Genomic DNA, 19,103 nt, shown 5'->3' with positions numbered 1-19,103 from the left:
ATGAAGCACATCGAAAATGTTTAAATCCATGTATTCATAATGATACTTTAAAAAAAAAAAAACACTCTAGAGGATGTTAGGAGACCAACTGCCAGAGATAAATGCTACTCTAAATTTGCTGGTTACCATTTATTTTCTTTACATTTTTAATTACACAGTCTATATCCCTAAACAAGATTGTTATTTTTTGTTTTTAAACTTTATATAAATGGCATATCATATGTATGGTATAGCGAAATTGAAATACCTTTACCTCTAGTGATAAATCTCTTGACTGCTGGTTTCTCAGTTTTTCCATTTCTCTACGGAATTTTGATTCTTTTACCTCAAAACCACCCAATTCGGTCAGGATCTTAAAAAAAAAAATGCATGACAATTATTCTCTGAAGTATGTTCTTATCAGGCAGAAGAGAATTTAAAACGCTCATATACATACAGATCCAGGTTCTGCTCCAACATCTTCCATGAATACCCTGCCGAACAGTTCTAAAGAAAGGCGCCAACGTCCCAGCAGCATATCATGGGAAATAACCATTCCCATGAAGCTACACTGGGGCCTGGAAGAATTTAAGGGGAGAGAGAGAAGTAATTCAGCCAACTCTAGAAATTTCCTGGTTTTGGTTCAATGATAGTAATTTACTTGGTCTTTTAACATTCTGAGGTGTTAAGTACTTCAAACCACATCTTCTCTAAGGAGAACTTTTCTATAGCTATTCCTTCCTTGCAGAACATCTCATTGTTACTCCATTGTCTCTTCTGTCCTTTACGTAAAGATAAATCCCCAGGCTGCCACCCATCCTTCTCTTTCATTTTACCTCTTCTCCTTAAAGTCTAATATCCATCTCCATCTAGGTGATTCCAAGATCCCTCTCTAGTTCAAATGATAGTCAGCTCAAATTCAACATGGTGAAATGGGATATGGCCTTTTCACTACAATGACATTGCCTCCTGATTTTTCAGTAGTACCATCTATTTCCCTATTGCACAGATTTGAAACAAATTTTAATTTTTCTTCCCCCTGTTCCTCCAAAGTGATCAAGTCCTTTATGAATTTCTCTTCCTTTCTATGATTTCCTTTCCATGCTTAAAGGCAGTATGCTACGTCAGCCTCTTTTTTACCACTAGCGAGAACTAATAGCAGCTTTCTAACTTGTCTCCCTACCTCTCATTCTTTTCTCCTTCTTCTATCTGCTTCTACATATTCTAACCATCTCAGCTCAACCATCTTGTCTCTAGGAAGCTTGGGCCACCCCAGTCCACAATTCTTCCTTGTCTTTTGTGTATATAAAATGTATATAGTTTCTTTAGGCAGCTTAACTCCTAAGCAAAAAAATTATCTGACATTACATAACCAAAATCACAGAACATAAAGCAGATACTCAACAAATCATTTGGGTGATTAGCCATACTGAGCCACAGTATATACTAGCAAATTTTTACTGGGAAGGCAAAGACCCTACCTCTTGCAAGAGAATTACCAAGTGTGAACCTGGCAAAGGAGTCCAAGTGAGTGTTAGAATCACAAATTTAGAAAGCTCTCTCTAGTTATTCACATGTTCCCCTTAGCTGAGCTGCTGGTAACAAGTCTATAATTGGTAATTTGACAAGGATATATACTTCAACGCAGTACTAAACATTAAAAACATAGCCTTAGAATTTCCTCAGTCAAGTGAGGAGAAAATAAGAATGCGGATAAATGACAAAATAGTGACATACACACAAAAAACACAAAAATCCAGAAAACTCAAATTTGACATTTAAATATCTGATTATATATAAGGAAAATACAAAAATAGTAAAATAATATGTAATTCTATTATATACACAAATTAAAGAAAATTATGAAATTTCTAAATAAAAATTCTTACAAGAATTATTACAAAGAAATGCAACAGAAAAACTATCTTCACGTAGCAAATACCTGAAAGACGTAAGAGGTGGCCCTTCACTTTCAGTCAGTCCTATTTCTGCTAGTAAACTGCTTTTCAATTGTGCAGCAAGATCATGAGCAGATGGCCCTGGTTTTGAACTCTCAGCTTCTTCTGGCACCAGGCTCTGTTCTTCCCCTTCTTTTTTCTGCCGATTTTGCATGTTCATTACATTTTTCAAATTGGCAGCATAAGACATTTTAGTTGGAAGAACCTAAGAATTTTTACATTTAAAAGTTAAACATTAAAAAAAAATGACTAGATTTCCATTTCAACTTACTAATACTCCAAAGAAATCACATGGAAGTTAAGTAATTCCTTTCTGGCACTTCAACTTGTGGTCTATTTCTTGTCTATCTGATTCCCCTGGCTGACCACCAATTTCAGTGCATTTACCACAGCAGCCTCTGAGAACTTTTAAAGAAATCTTAATAGTATCTGTGGTTACTTAAGTCTCTTACATATTTTCAATATTTTCAGTATTGCATTCTCCTTTATCATGTAGATGATAAAGAAAATTCTATTCAGCTACACTTCTTCTAGGCCTGCTCTTAAACAAGTTAGTACTTTTTCATTGGAGAAATAGTATGGTATAATTTTATGCTCTCAAATCAGACTTTTATCTGAAAACTGGATCTCTCACTTAAATAGCTGTATAACAACTGACATCCCCCCATGAAATTTATGTAATCTCTCTAAGCCTCAATTTCTTACCCATTAAATCAGGATAATAATGTTTCCTGCTCGACATGGTTATAAAGATTGAGACAGTGCCCATGAGATAGAATTATTCAACAAATGTTAGGTATCATTATTATTATTACCATATTTATTCACATTCTAGATTCAAAAAGAAAAGTTTCAAGCTAATATTATATCTGCTCGTATTTAAAAATATATATAAATTTAAATTTTCAGCAGCAGTACAACAATCAACTCTGAAACAGGCAAAGCACTTAATGAAACTGCCATTTTATAGATGAAGTAACCTGACACAGAGCAAGTTAAGTCTCAAAGCAGGCTACTGACACTGCTGGAATTCCTTTGGTTATGTCATAAGGCAGGAATTTCTGATACTTCCAGTATTTGGGGAAATACAATATTCTGAATTCATGCATTTCCAAAAATCTGGATGGTGGGACAAGTGCTCATTCACAAATATTATATTGCAAAGACTTTTACTATCTTACCTCAAGGCAGTTTCTATCCACTGTAACCTCCATTAAGCATTTCCCACTACTGGCAGATGAAGAATAAAGACCCTGACTTGGACGGCCAAAAAGATCCTCCTTTCTAGCATTTGGCTGGAATTTTAACAGAAATATTCTAGTTACAAAGAACACTTTAAAAAAATTAATTCAGTTAAAAAGAAACCTTAAGATTATTTTATTTAAATCACCTGCAACAGATGTGGCTGATCAGCCAAGGGGATGGCTTCAGCCAGAGGCACTTCAAATGGATTTGGGGGTATACACCCAAGGAACGTCATGGAGTCTGAGCGTCGGAAAAACGGATGGTTTTGGCCAGTTTCTGTAGGAAGAGAGTCATCATCCTTATCATTCAAAGTAGCACCTAAACATAAAGAGAAAATGTTTGTTTTTTAGAGAAATTAATTATTGGAGAAGGATAAAAGAATCTTAACCTGCTCAATCCAAAACTGCCATTATTTCTTTATATAAAATTTTAATGCCTCTCAAAAACAAGTTACTAAGCCAAAATTCTGATAATATCTTTAAGTGATAATTCAGAATATTAGCAGTTTAAAATGGTTACAACGGTAAATTCTGTTGGTGTATTTTAACATAACAGTAAAAACTTGGAAAACAAATTAGCAGTAACAAATAGTATTCCATTTTGTACTGGACAGATGTTTCCCATCTCTTTCTCTCTCTAGAGATTCAAACCTGAATACGGCTACATTCCTGACCATATTCAGGACCTGGCTCACTGATGACACCAAAAGGGAGGAGACAGACAGGAGCTGAAATTTAAGCATTTGCTTACTTGTAAGTTCTGCTTCCTCTATAAGAAGATAAACAGAGAAATATCTGGGCAATTCATGCACTCCAACAGGAAGTCAACACAACAGCACTAACTCCCCTTAATGGAACAAAACTTTTGACAGTGCTTACAGTGTGCTGTGGAAGCAGCAGTGAGCTACGGCTGGGTTCTCACAAAATAGCAGTTAGGTCAGCTGTGGTTCCCTGAGCTAAATAAAAGTATCAGCTGACAATACTTAAAAGGCAAGTGGACTATTTGACCTCACTTTAAAAATTTCTAAAGTCCACCTGAAATAATAGCTGAAAACTACAAGTAGACTGCAGAAGACCTTAAAATTCCTTGAGTTTAGAGTATTTCCTCTCTTTATTATATTAACTGTTAAAAGTTTTGATATTTGGAAGTTAAAATTGGTATTTCTTTTTCTTGACTAAATCTATTCTGCATCACTATTAACAAAAGTTCTGCCAAGACATTATTTAATTGTAGTACCTATACACTTAAGAGGAAAGGTAAACATAAAACTAAGAGAAATGCAAAGAAGAGATACAAAGATAAAATTGAAAATATATCAACTGTTGAAAAGTTCATAAAATTTCTTTAATTCATCCTTATTTATGAAACAAATAATGCAAGGATGTATAAGGAAAAATGGATAGAAAATGCAAGAAATGGGACATAGAGAAGAAAAGAGAAATTCCCACCCAGACAGAAAATAATGAAGTTAAAAAGCTTGAAGGGGAAATACTGAGGCAGCCATTTCTTGAAGTAGATTAGCAGATTTTCTGTACACTAACTTTGATTGGTGTCATCATCATTTTCATGTTCTGAATCTTCATTATCAATACCCAGTTCCAAGAGTTCTCGTGTCCTTTAAAAAGACAAGTGAGTCATTTCATATGAAGTATTTGTACAATTATGAACAGGAGCAAAGGTCATGGGAACTATAAGCAAAAAATACTGAAAAGGTTAGTTAAGTATCTAACCAATTTCAAACACTGTGATAAAAGTTTCAGACTCTGGGAATGGTAGACTGAGCAGGCAAATGTACTATAATTATAAAAGAGGCTCAACAGAAGCAAAAGCTAATCACACCGTGAAATCATGAGTGCTTACACAAACTCTAATAGAAAACATGATAAACAATCAGGCCAAACTATCTCAAGCATAATGCTTAACTGGATTCTTAAGTTTCCCGTTTTGTGAGTAGTAGCTACGGAGAGAGATCAGATAGACTCAAGCCTACTTTCCACATTAAATGTTCCTGTACTATCTGTCTTCTGTAATGCTGTTCTCTTTACTCCAAAAAATGTACTAACGGAGACCACACTGAGCAAGTTATTTCTTAAACCAACCTCATGGCAAGTATGGATACCTTTTGCGTTCCAGTTGAGGTGTATCCAGTGTTGTCTGCTGATTCATTGCTTTAATCCAATATATAAGGGCTTGAAAAACATATGCCACATGCTTCAATGAGCAAACATCCAAAACTGGAAGAACATCAGAATGCTCATCATTATGAGACCGCATTAAAGACAGAGCATAATTTAGGAAGTCCCCTCGAGCAGACATCATTCCTTGACGGGCACTAAGCAATGTGGCACGTCTAGAGGAATAAAAAGAAACGAAAATGTTTACCAAAAAAACACAAATATGAAATTTACCACTATCATAAATATGCAAAATTAGGAACTGAGACTATCCATAAATACAAATTCACTAAGCCTATAGCTCTGCTTTAGAAATATAACCATTATGTATGATTTAGTCTGATACTTTTGTACAGGAAAGGAATTCCACTGTCCTTTGGAATGGTGGAGGGAACTCCTTCCCTAAAGACAATGGCTCTCAAACTTTGGTATCCATCAAAATCACCTGGAGGTGACTGTTAAAACAGATGGTATAATAATGATGGTTTATCAATGATGCTCAACCTTTATACTCTCTGCTTAAAGTTAACCAACGAAAACCCCTCAACTGGACTGAAGAAAATCAAAACGCCTTTGAAACCATTAAGCAGTCTCCTTTCAATGCTTGTCTCTCCTCCTTCCTGGCCTCCACTGCCCTACTTTAGTAACTCTTACCTCTCTTGTAGACTCCAACCATAGTCTTGTTAAGTTTCCTAAGCAGTCTCTTAGACCCTTGTCTCTCACCCTTTTATGATCCACTCAAAGTAGCAAGGTTGTAGCCTGAGCCAAAGCTACACCAAATCCTAGGACTGGGACTTCAGGTACTTTGACTATACGGTACTGCTAACTGCTCTACTGTTCAATGTGGGCTAATTCCTAGTCTTGACAAAGGTCATTTTATAACTGAATAAAAAGAACACAACAGATACATAAAGAAATATACTTTAATTATGATTCACCAGGCTGGGGGAAGCAGAAAAAGAAATTGGATTTGAGAAACGAAAGAGCAGCCTTGGTAATTACAAAGACTTTCCCCTTCCCGGGTACAAAGAACATTCATAGTGAATCATGGTCAAAATAAGTCTTTCCATGAATATGTGCCTTTCAAGGGGGAGGGAGGCAGGCCTGGGGGATAATGCAGTAAAGACGTAGACCAACTCCTTCAAAAATGATAAGTATTTAGTATCAGATTCCTACAATACAAATGAATTTTTTAAAAATAGCATGGATTATAATTAATTTATTTTGCTTCAACTACACGACAATTTAGAAAGAAGTAATGCAAGGCACATACTTCCTTCACAATAGAGTAAGGGCTTATGTAATAGCAATCAAAAAGCTCTACCTTTCTAGGATATAAGGGCTCTGTCTAAACATACAAGCATACATGAAGAATTTCATACCGTCTGCCTTCAAGCGTTCGTAAACTAGCCTCTTCTCGTGCAGTCATCCTCTCTCTTCGAGCTGAATTCTGAGAAGCATGAAGAGGATGATTTGGATGTCCTGGATCGCCAGCAGATGCTAATGCAGAACCATAACGTAATTGAGCTTCAGTAGAATCCATAATACTGACCATCCAGTTCCAAGTGGGAATAAGCTTTTCTTCTACATAGTTCTATGAAGACCAAACTAAAATAGTTAAAACTATCCAAATAAACTTAAATTCGATATAGAAGTATTACATAAACATTTAAATATTTGCAACATTAATTCCCATTATATGGCAATTCTCATAAGTGACAGCCAAAAAATATATCTGAACGAGTAACTTTCCAGTGATTTCATACCTGTAAGTTGACTGCATCTTGGTAAGTCAATTTCACAGCTGCTGGAATCTGAGAGTACACTAGGTGATTATACTTAGGAATAAGGCCCATCAAGTCCGAGATTTGTCTGATGACAATGCTGTAAGCCCTGGCTAAACTGCTTGCAGATGTTAAGTAGCTGCTGGCATTGCTAGCTTCCAAAGCAGCTGCTGCAGCGGCAGCACTCGTGCTGATGGTACCACTCCGGCGTAAGTTTGAAGGGTCAATATAAATCAAACCCGCTGAACTTGCTATAAGGAAAAAAGGACAACCACAATAAGCTAATGTCAGTTGCTAATTGTGTTTCTCTAGTACTGTGTCTGTTTAAGTAAGCTAAAAGACCAACTGTATTAACAAATAAAGTAACCGAGCAAAAACTTCTCTTAAACCACACTAGTTTAGGGAGGGGAATGATGAAGGGAACAAGAATTCCTATAATGTTCTCAACCAGATGTGATTTTGCCACCGCCCCTCCCCACCAAAAGGGGGAAATCTGGCAATGTTTGCAGACATTTTTGGTTGTCACAACTGGGGACGGGGGGGGGGCTACTGGCATCTAGTGGGTAGTGGTCAAGGATGCTGCTCAATATCCTACAATGCACCATCACAGATAAAGAATTATTCAGCCTAAAGTAGCAATGGTGCAGGGGCTGAGAACCTTGCTCTAAGCACACATAAATAATTTTTGTATTTGAACTCAGCAAAACAAAAGAACTATTATGAAACTATTTGTTCTCTAGGATGAACATGCATAATTTTAAAAATCTATTTTAGGCACTCTTGGGAATACCAAGTTTTTAGACTTGCCTGCTGGTGTGGATGTGCTGGAAGGGGCTGTACTGGCTGCCCGCTGATGCTGGGTGTTGCGGACAGCCCACTGCATGGAACGGGGAGCTTGGGCAGCACCGTTGGCATGAGAGCTATTCGTGGTTCTCTCTAACGGCTCATCAAGCATAAAGGTCTCCTGTTCTATGTCGTCGCTCTGACTACTGCTGCTATCAGAATCACTTGAGTCATTTGATTGCGAATCATCTTCAGAAAAGAAGGCAGGAACACTGCTCGCACCTATATTTTTCATTTTTAAAACCAAAACCACTGTAAGTTTGTTGATATTTAATCTATAGGGGGAAAGAATGAAGTTATAAAAATGCTTAGCCACCCTGGTGCATATCATACTGAGTATAGTTTAACCAATTTGTGCTGAATACACACATATCCTTAGTATAAGCAAGAAGTTGCCAAAATAAGGTAATATACCTGCTTCTGAGCCAGCTGTTGCTGCAGTGACAACACTTCTACGCCCACTAGCATTATCTTGGTTGCTATGGTTACTTTCACTGTCACTTTCAGTTTCAGCTGCTGCTAGCAAGTCTAGCTCCATGTCACTCCCTAGAAAATATATTTAAAGAAGAAGAAGAAAAAAAGTACAAACTCACTGTGGATCAAGACAGTGTCTAATAAGCCAGCGTGTAACAATGGTGGGAACTAAGAAGGGAAGGGCAGAGAGAAGTGATAACTACTACAGTGAGCATAACTGCCTGCTTAACAGAAGAATGACTTGGTAAATTATGGGATTCAGTGGACCATTACATAGCAATTCAAAATCTGTCCTGCACAGCCTTAGGTATAAAGTGCTGGGGAAGAAGACTTTAGCCAGTGGGCAGAGCTCTGGGCTAGGTCCACTGCTCCATTTTCATCTATTTTACATATTGGGATTGCGAAAGGGGAAGGAAGTTAAAAGTGTCTATCTTCTATATTTTTACGGGTTATATATATATATACACGTACATGGCAAAACACGTAAAATTTATAAATTTTAAATATGTGCAGTTTATTGTATGTCAATGACACCTCAAAAAAGCTGATCCCCAAAAAGTCTATCCTATGACTACTAATAAGAATGGTTATGATAACTATGTAGCAGAAAGGCCAAAATGATTATTCTAAGTGAAAAAAGAAAGTCATACAGATTATACATACAGTATCTAAAAGACATGCATGGGAATGGGGTAGTACAGGGGAAGACTAAAAGTAACAATACAAACTGTTAGCGTCTGGATGAGATTATGGGTCATTTGTTATCCTTTTCTCTAATTTCCAAATGTTTCCTAATGTAGTTATGATTATTTTAATTTCTAAAACTCTTTTAAGAAAAGAGACAGTGGGACTGGCCCAGTGGCGTAGTGGGTAAGTTCGCAGACTCCACTTCAGTGGCCCAGGGTTCAAAGGTTCAGATCCTGGGCGCAGACCTACACACCGCTCGTCAAGCCATGCTATGGTGGCATCCCACATACAAAATAGAGGAAGAATGGCAAAGATGATAGCTCAGGGACAATCTTCCTCACCAAAAAAAAGAAAGAAAGAAAAGAGAAAGTGACTTAAACCAAAAGGTAAAGGGAGGAGAGGATAAATTATTTCATACATATAATCTCTCTCTTTAAAGGTACCTGATTTATTCGTATTGAATAATTTCTCAAATAACCTGCATACCGTCTTCATCATGCTCATCGTGTTGTCCTTCTGCCTCAGCGTTTTCTTCCCCATGTTCTTCCTGTTCATCATGATGATCCTCTTCTCCAGCCACACCCTCCACCACCTCAACCTAAATCCAGAATCTTATTTGTATACAAAGTACATAATAAACCGTATCTCTACCAGTGTTCCTTCACAGTTATTAGTAAACTACAATATAAAGATCCCTAACTATGGGGAATTGTAACACTAAGCAGTTTCGAAAATCTTCATTTGCTAGTGACAATTTGCTATCAAAAATCATGTCAACATATCCCAAAGCTTATGATTACTGTTTATGTGTAAAGCCTTAAAATTAGAAATATAACAATTATGTGGAGAGTATTTTTGTAAGCTTCCACAATTATAAAATGTACCTATTAAATATGCAGTATCCCCTCTCCCTTCACATACATTGCACAAAACTACTAAAACTCTTTTTAACATTGAGAATATCTTTTCTATTAACGCTTAATTAAAAACAAGTTTATGTTACCAATTTCATATTAACCAGTAAATCAAGGATCATTAAAATATTTTTAAAATGCAAAACCACAAATGAGAACATACAACAAAAGTCTAAAAGCTGGAAGCAAATACATCTAATAGTGGTAAGCTAATGACTACTTTCCCTTCCCTCCCAAATAAAAGCCTCTCATCTACCACAGTTAAAACAATTAACACCACCTCTTCCACGTCTGCCGAAACAATATCATCCTGTTCTTCGTCTCTGCCCCGAACAGGCTGCGACTGGCTGATGCGCCTCTGCTGTGGATTCCGGATGATGTAGGATGACTGAGACTGACTGGAGCTGTACGGAATCAGGAGTTTATGAGTGCACTGCCGCCACAGCTCTGACACACATCACAGACTTTTACGTTTCTCAGTGTTATTCACTGTGATTCACTTGCTAGGATGCTATTTTAAATCTGACCTAAAAATTCCTGGAATCCAACAACAATTCATCTATAGTATATCAGAAAATATGAACCCCAAAGAAATTATTTTACCATAGAGATTTAACAAATATCTCAGAATTGTTTTTACTTTTTAGTAGGTCATTTCAAATCGGCATTAGTGCACATACTTTTATGAGTCTCTCCCACTGAAATATATTCCATAGGGAAGATTTTTCCTTTTCTATTGCTTGTAACACTAGCAGTTTTCAATTTCCAAAGGCTCCCAGAGCAGCATTCATCCATTAACAAGTATGCTTAAGACAAGTGATCTACTCTTTAAGAGACCTAACATGACCTACTTTGCATCAGCTTATTAACCAATGACTTGCTGATGTGTGTGGGGGAAAAAACATCAGTTCATAAGTATGATTTTAAAATAGAATCATAATGAAAGGTGGGGTCACAAAATAGTTTCACTTCCCTAAAAATCTGACTTGGAAACAGCCAAGAAAAGACAGATGCCTCCCCTTGGACAGAAGGGGAGAATCCAGAGAATGCAGCTTAAAATGCAGGTCTGAGATAAGAAGATGGTGCTAAATAAATAACCCTGTGACCTAACTATTATCCTTTATTTACAGATTGAGAAACACAGTCTAAAAGAGACTACAGTTAAAGGACCTGTAAGTGTTTACACTGATACTGTTCTTTCCTCACCTCAGCTGCTCTGAGAAACAAGAATCAAACCAGGCTGACTTCAAATAAACAGACAAGCAGTCTCAATATGCTGTTTAATACTAGAAATTTAACTAAGTAACTGGTAATTCAGACAGTGAATTACAAAGCATGTGAAGAGAGAGGCTCAAAGAAAATGCGAAGAGATGAAAAGGTTATTTCCAATCACTAAGATGTCAAACATTTTTGTTTTTCAATATTAAAAACAAAAGTCAACATTGTGTGAAGCCACAATTAATGAGTTAAAAAAAAAAAAAAAAAAAACCTGGAACAAACATCCAAAGTAGCTACTTTAAGAAGTTATGTGCTTAGTACGTATGACACTGCCAATAAACAAAATATAACTCCCCATTGAGAAATGGAACTTCAGTTTTTTTCACACCACAATTCAGCGTTTTTCCCACTAGACTTCCCGGCACGATGAAGCACCAGAGTCCTGAAATCTGTGGACTTATTTCTGGCAATTTGCCAGACTGTGCAGAGAAATCCTTCCTGGCATGGAACGCCTAAATATGCTAGATAAAATATTAAAGCAAAAACAAAGCACCAGAATCCTGGTGATAAAGGGAAACAATCACACTGAATCAGCTTGAGAGTAATGGTGCCACCATTTACACCAAAGGCATCTGCTGATGTGTCTTAGGCTAGAAGAGTTTCAAGGAACCACAGATCTCACAGGAGACAGTCTGGGGAGACAGGAAAAACATCTCTTCAGAGTTTGGGACTGCAATTTGCACTATGAGGCAGGGTGGGCTTCCATGCTGATTAACCCAATGCCTCAACACTAACAATAAGCACCAAGCAGCAATTTCTCTCTCTACTCTGCATCTAATATTCAGGAGTACAGGAAAAAGGAAAATATCTGTCTAGAACTATCTCTAAATATCTCTAAACTTTAATAGCTGTGTGACCTAGGACAAGTTACTAACCTTTCTGAGCCTCAGTTTCTTCACTTTTAAAATTAGGATGATAGTGGGTATCTATGAGTTACTGGGAAGATTAAAAGAAGTAACGCATCTACAATGCTTAGGAAGTTTCTAGTTCATACTAAAATTTCAGTAACGGTTGTTATATGAGGCATGGAGATAGAGTATAAAAAGATTAGTTAGTAAGGACATAAGAGTTTTAAAGAGGTGGAGGGAAGCAACAGAATCAGCAAAACTACGAAACTCAAGACTTTACACTCAATGGAGTGATATACACCATCTACCATCCAACACAAGGGAAATCCCAGGGACTAGTCAGTGGATACTTTTTATTTAAGACATGCTTGGAACACTGGTCAAAATACACCCTTATGAGAAGAAGTGACTGTACTCTATTACAATGAAAGACTTCTATATTATATCAACAGTTGTAGAAAACATTGGCACTATTATCTCTTGATTATCAAATGAGATCTCCTTCTGGGAAGACATGAGAGATTGGCCCAAGAATCAACCAAGAGGAATGGAGCTTAAGAGTGCACAACTAAAAAGACTATGAAGCAGGGCAAGGTAACACAAAAACCTGAGACTAAGCAGGAACAGGTTCATGGGCACTGTTCAGAGATGAGATGATATAATCCCAAAATCTGCTCAATGGATAAAAAAAAATTTTATGTTCTGGAACAAAACCAAGGAAAGGGTACAAAGAATTCATAAGGTAATACCACTTAAGTAATTAGGGGGTTTTCTCACAGGATCAGGAACATCATATGGAGCCCAAGCAGATTTTGCTGGTAGAAACACTGGATATACTGGATATATTTGGCAAGCCTTATACATATGCAGCTTGATTTACAAGTTTTCAGCAAATCCTGGAAGTGTATCAGTGACAAGGCTACCATATGAGAGCTTTGACAGACAAATCTGGATTTAGATTCCAGGACATCTTAGGAGACCTGAGAATAACGGAAAAGTTAGGACACACAGACTGGCATATAGAGTAGTAAGGAGAACAGCGAGAGAGCAGATACTCAACACCAACCCAGATGAAACCCAGGCATGAAGTGTCCCAAACACTACAGCAGGCCATCCTTAACACACAGATGTTTCCAGAAAAGAGGAAGAGGGGGCTTTAGGTACCTAAAGATCCTTATTAAAACATTATTACACGTACACACAGTAACAAAATCAGACTAGAGAAAACCAAATAAAATAAATATTTGCTAGAGCCTTACAACTCAAAAATGTGGCCCTTAAATCAGCAGCATCGGCAGTGAGAGTTTATAAGAAATACAGAAATCTCAAGCCCCACCCAGACGTCCAGAATCAGTCTCCCCATTTTAATAAGATCCCCAAGTGATTTGCATGCATATTAAAGTTCAAGAAGCACTGTGCTGAAAGACACCAGAACGTGTCAGTTTCTAAACATTCTGACTCAACAAACTTACAGTCTAGTTAAGGAAACTATCAAACAAATGGAAAAGATGAATGAGATTTAAGAATAATCTTATCACTAGAAACTTTTTATTATTGAGTTATTCTAGCCTTATCTCAGATAAGGTTGCTGTAGAGAATATTAAAAAATCCCAGCATTCCGGCTATTTAGATTACACAGTAACAAGCTGCCCCACTAGCCCAAGCCTTTGGACAGAGAAAGTTAAATGGTCTTTTCATTTCTCAGCTTGGTCTTACAGCAGGCTACATTTAAAGGTAAGAAAAAACAAAAATTAATGATGTCTACAGAAGCCTAAAATAAACATTCTTACCAGATTACTTTATTGGCATAATAAAAATAGTGCCTTTCCAAACCAAAAACAACACTCATAATATGTATATTATCTTAGGTATGTAGACATAGATAATTTTTAACGTGCTTTCACATATTCCAAAGTAAAATCTTCACCATTTGTCACACAAATGAACATGTATACTATTGGAGTATTTAAGCAAAGGTTTTAGTAAGCCAAACATGACATTTCCAGAGGAAGAATTAATCACAATCTGTTACCACATAGAAATTTACCTGCTAGACTGATCAGATGATGGTCGTGGTGGCAGGGGCTCCACTGAAAATAATTCTTCACTGCCTTGCATGGCATCTATGCTAGTGCTAGCCAGAGTAAAGGGTGCAGTTGGGCGAGCAATCCCCATCCTGACAGGAACAATCAGCGACTCAGCTACGTTGCACAGTTCTTCCACAGCATAAGGTAGCAGCGCTTGGAATACACGCTTGCATTTTCCAATTGGCTGTGGAATAAAGTTGCTAGAGCAAAAAGGAAAATATAGGAATCTTTTATGAATCCTCTCTCATATATCATATCGTTAACACAAGAAATGTGTGCAAAATGATATAAAAGCCAAAATCAAAAAGGATGTCTTACTTTTTCTTTTTGGATGAAGCCATTTCCACACTAAGAATGACAAAAACTCTTGCTACTGAACGCAAAAACCTCATTGTCACAGCAATAGCTTCTTCTCTACGTCCAGGTGTATATTTGTTTTGGAGTTCTTTCACTAGGGTACCTAGTAGAGTATCTAGAAGCTTTAAAAAATTGTAATCACTCTATTAACATGGAGACGTGTCATAAAATGTTTACACATTCATAAAGTAAAAACTTCTAACATTTTATTCAGTACTAACATTTCATAATAAAAATCTCAAAATAAATTTAACCAAACATTTACAACATCAGTGATTAATTTATGCCACATGCCTACCACTGTGATTGACCTACAGTGGGTCTTAAATGTCTGATTTCTTGTTTTTAGTCGCATAGTCCTATGTATATCAATTAATATTTAGAAGACTACCAAATAAATCAGAAGAATATATTTCACTCAATATAGGGTAATTACTGAAATAGCAAAGCAAATTCAGATACTTAGATTAATAAGTTCCTAATTCCATCCCTCTCACGTAACCGTTATTCCTCTCATTTCTACGTAGCATCTATCATATAGATATTAATTACAGAGAACACCCAATTTCATGTTCTGTTTTCTCTGTTTTTTTTAAAATATTACTTAACCTTTTAACTTTTAAATTGCTGCACTACATTTCAGTAAGTGGTTGGGCTATAATTGATTCAATAGTCCATTGTTATTAGATTCATAAAGTATTTCCATTTCTTAATTTTACATTATTCTGTGACATGATTTTTTTCTTTCTCATACCATAAATTATTTCTTTACGACAAGTTCTGAGGACAATATTTTTACAGCTCTTGACGCTACCAATTTGTTTTCCAAAAGAGTACCAAATGCAATGCCACTCCATGAGTGTCTGAGGTGTTCGTTTTACCATAACCTCATCAGCACTGGGTTTTCTAGTTTATATTGTTCTCTAATTTCATAGCAAAAAGGCGTGCTGAAAAAAATTTTGCACTGAGTTACTATTAGTTTTGAACACTGCTCCATGTATTTTTATACTGTTGTATTTTAAACACATTTTAAGATCTTTATTTAGAATGAAAGGAGCTTCTGCTGTTAACTGAGATATTTAAATCACCCCCAAAATTCCATTCCCCTTCATGTACTGTTTAATTAGAGTTTATCAGTGCTTACGAGTTTGGATTAGTAAAATTACGGGAAGCCGAGTAGGAAAAACATCCTTTTCATATGCTTGTAAATAAACAGTCAAAGGACTTACCAAAATATCTGCTGTGCACTTCACTATAAGGCAATGAGTGAAACAGTCCAGCCGGATTGTGCCACTTTGCTGATTGAGGTACACTTGCTCTTCTGGCAAAAGATGGCCTATCCTACTGCTGGCACTGAGACTTGAGGGTGGAAGGAAAGACAGAAGAGAATGCACTGTGATTGCCTAGACTAACATGCCAAATGCATAAATCTAAAGAGTTTCTAGTGAATACATACGGATCTTTATTCTCCTGTGACCCAAACATAATCATGGATTTTAAAGCATTCCAGTCCTGTAGAACACGCTCCAATGCAAGCTGGGCAAACCTTGGGGGCTCTAAATCATGATCAGGCATATCTGAATCTAAAAAGGAAAAGAAACATTGGCTAAGACAGAAATAAATGTAATTGTGAATGTTTATTACCTTTACAGTTACAAATAAACATTCCAACGTCGTAACTGTCAAATTCACTCACCTTCAGGATTCGCTGTTTTCCGGTTCCGATCCTCTCTGATTCGAGGAGGTCTGTACTGGCAGTGCTCTACTGTCTGCCTTGCAACTGTCTGCACTAAAAAGAGTAAGAGGTGCTCTCCCCTGCAAAACGGAAGATTGTTGTGAGGGGGGAAAGACTACTTGGATGTGCTGTGCTTTTTCAACTTAATTTATGTCCTAAAAATCCCACTTGCCTGCTGTTTGGCAGAGTGACTAGATTAGTAGCAGTAAGCAGGCGATAGAGCAGATCAAGACGAGCAGACTTCTGTCCAGCAATTAGAGTTTTACATTTACATTTCTCCCAACAATCACAATAGGCTGTGGGTGATGTCCGTTTGAGTCTAGAAAGAATTCATACACAAGTACAAAAATCGAAATTTAAAACAAATACAAAGCTCTACATTGAAATTATGGAAGCCTAACTCATGGAAACCAGATAGAATCCTTGTTAATTTTTAAATGTGAAGTATAACTGTTAAAGTATACATAACAAGAAGGATTACTTAGTGGTATGAAGTCTATAAAGCAACACAAAACTCTCATGAGAAGAGGGATCTTGTCATGACTCGGGTATGTCCACTTCCTGGCAAGTCTCCCCTAATCCCACAGCCCCAGTTCAGTTTAAGCGGCCCTCCTATGTACACTAATGGGCCCTAACACCTTATGGGCAGGTGTTTCTTGTTTGTGTCCTCAGAAAGGACGGCAAATCCTGTGAGGACAGGGACTATTTTGTCACCACCCCCCTAGCAGCTAGCCAATGAGTACAATTAGTAAGCAATCGGGAATAAATATATTATCACTTTTAGATGTTTAAAATAAGGAAGACAAACATATTATTTAAAATTCTTTTAATAAAAGTCACAAATAATGCAATATCTCTAAAAATTTTCCACTTGTCTTATATAATTGCTTATTTTAAAGCACAACAGATGGTTTTTACAAACCAAGTTTCTATTGACTATAACATCTACACATGTGTAGCAGTTAAGCTGATGTTCCTATTAAGACTGAGACACTACAAATGTTAGTGCTGGGGCGGGGGTGTTTTGCTTCTTAGGTCTGTAAAAACTAACAAACTAGCCATGGTAACTCTATTGCTGGGTGAAAGGTTATTACATCTAGTTTAAGAAGTAAATAAGGCCCAGGCTTAACATTCACCATGCTTCTCTTACTGCCTGCAGCAATTTCCTGCTGGTAGACCCGACTGCAGGAGGCCAGAGACTGGCTGGAGAATATAGACGAAAATACTCTGTAGATATGTTTCTCAAAAGACTAATCTGATCCTAGTCACAATGTATGATCACATATTCCTTAGCATATTAGGCTACTTTTATTTAAAGAGGGCTACATTAGAATTAGCAAACATTTGAAAGTACACTTTACATCAAGAATCACATTTTATTACATAAATTAGCTCAAAGAGGACAACCTGAGAAAACCTCATGCTTTCTGAATTATGAAACAATTAAAATATGACTTGGTACAGATTATTTTAATACAGCAATATGAATCTAAACAGTTTATAATATTAAAGCAAAAAAAACTAGAGTTGTACTCACTTGCAATCATGACCTTTATGACAAACCCGTGCACATTCTGTACAACAACAGAGTGACTCCAGCAAGCCACAAGTTCGACACTCAAAAATATCCTAAAATTAAGAGTATACTTTTTAAAAGAATAATAATACATATATCTCACCTAATGATTATTTCTGCTATTTTCTAAAACAATTCAATCACGACAGCAAAGCAAAATTAATGTGCTCTGGAAACAAAGAGTCCTCGATGGGTACAATGAATATGCATTTTACAATATTATATAAATAAAAATCAAATATTACCAGTAAGGCAAAAATAATTTGTATCATCCAAAGAAAGGAATTATGGTTATGAAATCTCTATCAAGAGTTGTGGATCCGATTATACTACCCCATTAACATTTCTAATTTTCATAGTATTTCATAACTAATTTAACAATCAACTCCTGTCACATTTAAGAATTAAATAAAAATTAATTTTCTTTGGAGAATTTTATAACTCAGAGTAAAAGGAAATATCAGACTTGTAATTCCAAAGCTAAACTATAACTCTAACGATGGTCAAAGGGAAAAGAAGAAAACCTGAAGATAGCATAAACAACATAAGGAAATATAAAATAACTGACCTGGTTAATGTGCTCTGCTCCAGTCCATGTGAAACTGCAGGTATCATTACAACATAAGACATACAAAGGAGAGTCATCAGGGTTGGTACCTGATGGGCAAACCATTCCCATAAATACATCTTCCTCTTTTTCACTTGAGGATACTTCAGCTAAAAAGATTAAGAACACAATAGTTCATATATTAAGAAAGGACCTAGTCCCAGCCATCTACTACTTTCCTCAAATGGATAAGCTCTAACATTTACACAGTATAAATCAGAAACTACTATATATTAATTTTAAAAATTGATATACAAAGTCCACGTACAAGGAAATCCAATCAATTCAGCTACAAAGTGTAATTATATCATAAGCACATAGGAGGGTTACACAAACCACACGTCAGCTGCCTGAATCCTTAACTCTGCGTTATACAGTGAAGATTCGAGTTCTAGCTCTATTTAACAAATTATAGACAATCACATAAATTATTTATAGCCAGTATTTTTAAAAAGATAATCACTTTAATCTTTTAAAGGCTGGATGGCAGGAACTGATACTCTTTAATGCTTGCTATTAAGCAGGAATTCCAAGTCTGAAGAACAATAAGACATTTG

At 36.4% G+C, this 19,103-nt stretch overlaps 1 protein-coding gene and 1 long non-coding RNA gene across 5 annotated transcripts in view; one reads left to right on the top strand and one right to left on the bottom strand.

Moving 5' to 3' along the window:
- LOC124228101 (uncharacterized) overlaps positions 1–4,488 on the top strand; it is a 40,770-nt gene extending 36,282 nt beyond the window's left edge. The window contains exon 4 of the long non-coding RNA XR_006885633.1: positions 3,823–4,488. This is a non-coding gene — a long non-coding RNA (uncharacterized LOC124228101). The remainder of the gene's footprint in view (positions 1–3,822) is intronic.
- The window catches only part of UBR5 (ubiquitin protein ligase E3 component n-recognin 5), a 122,440-nt gene that overhangs the window by 17,776 nt on the left and 85,561 nt on the right, over positions 1–19,103 (bottom strand). For all 4 annotated transcript variants that reach the window (XM_046642374.1, XM_046642377.1, XM_046642375.1 and 1 more), the window contains exons 27-47: positions 18,508–18,656; positions 17,901–17,992; positions 16,536–16,682; positions 16,325–16,443; positions 16,085–16,211; positions 15,858–15,987; positions 14,590–14,750; positions 14,232–14,471; positions 10,339–10,462; positions 9,631–9,742; positions 8,398–8,529; positions 7,948–8,205; positions 7,123–7,391; positions 6,739–6,950; positions 5,302–5,532; positions 4,724–4,797; positions 3,328–3,500; positions 3,119–3,232; positions 1,922–2,142; positions 437–557; positions 254–352 (exon numbers count right to left, since the gene is read on the bottom strand). In XM_046642374.1, the coding sequence (XP_046498330.1) occupies positions 254–352; positions 437–557; positions 1,922–2,142; positions 3,119–3,232; positions 3,328–3,500; positions 4,724–4,797; positions 5,302–5,532; positions 6,739–6,950; positions 7,123–7,391; positions 7,948–8,205; positions 8,398–8,529; positions 9,631–9,742; positions 10,339–10,462; positions 14,232–14,471; positions 14,590–14,750; positions 15,858–15,987; positions 16,085–16,211; positions 16,325–16,443; positions 16,536–16,682; positions 17,901–17,992; positions 18,508–18,656 (3,305 nt within the window). The remainder of the gene's footprint in view (positions 1–253; positions 353–436; positions 558–1,921; positions 2,143–3,118; positions 3,233–3,327; positions 3,501–4,723; positions 4,798–5,301; positions 5,533–6,738; positions 6,951–7,122; positions 7,392–7,947; positions 8,206–8,397; positions 8,530–9,630; positions 9,743–10,338; positions 10,463–14,231; positions 14,472–14,589; positions 14,751–15,857; positions 15,988–16,084; positions 16,212–16,324; positions 16,444–16,535; positions 16,683–17,900; positions 17,993–18,507; positions 18,657–19,103) is intronic.

Source organism: Equus quagga, chromosome 16 (assembly GCF_021613505.1).
Source record: "Equus quagga isolate Etosha38 chromosome 16, UCLA_HA_Equagga_1.0, whole genome shotgun sequence".
NCBI lineage: Eukaryota > Metazoa > Chordata > Mammalia > Perissodactyla > Equidae > Equus > Equus quagga.
This window is presented reverse-complemented; position numbering and strand designations above follow the sequence as displayed.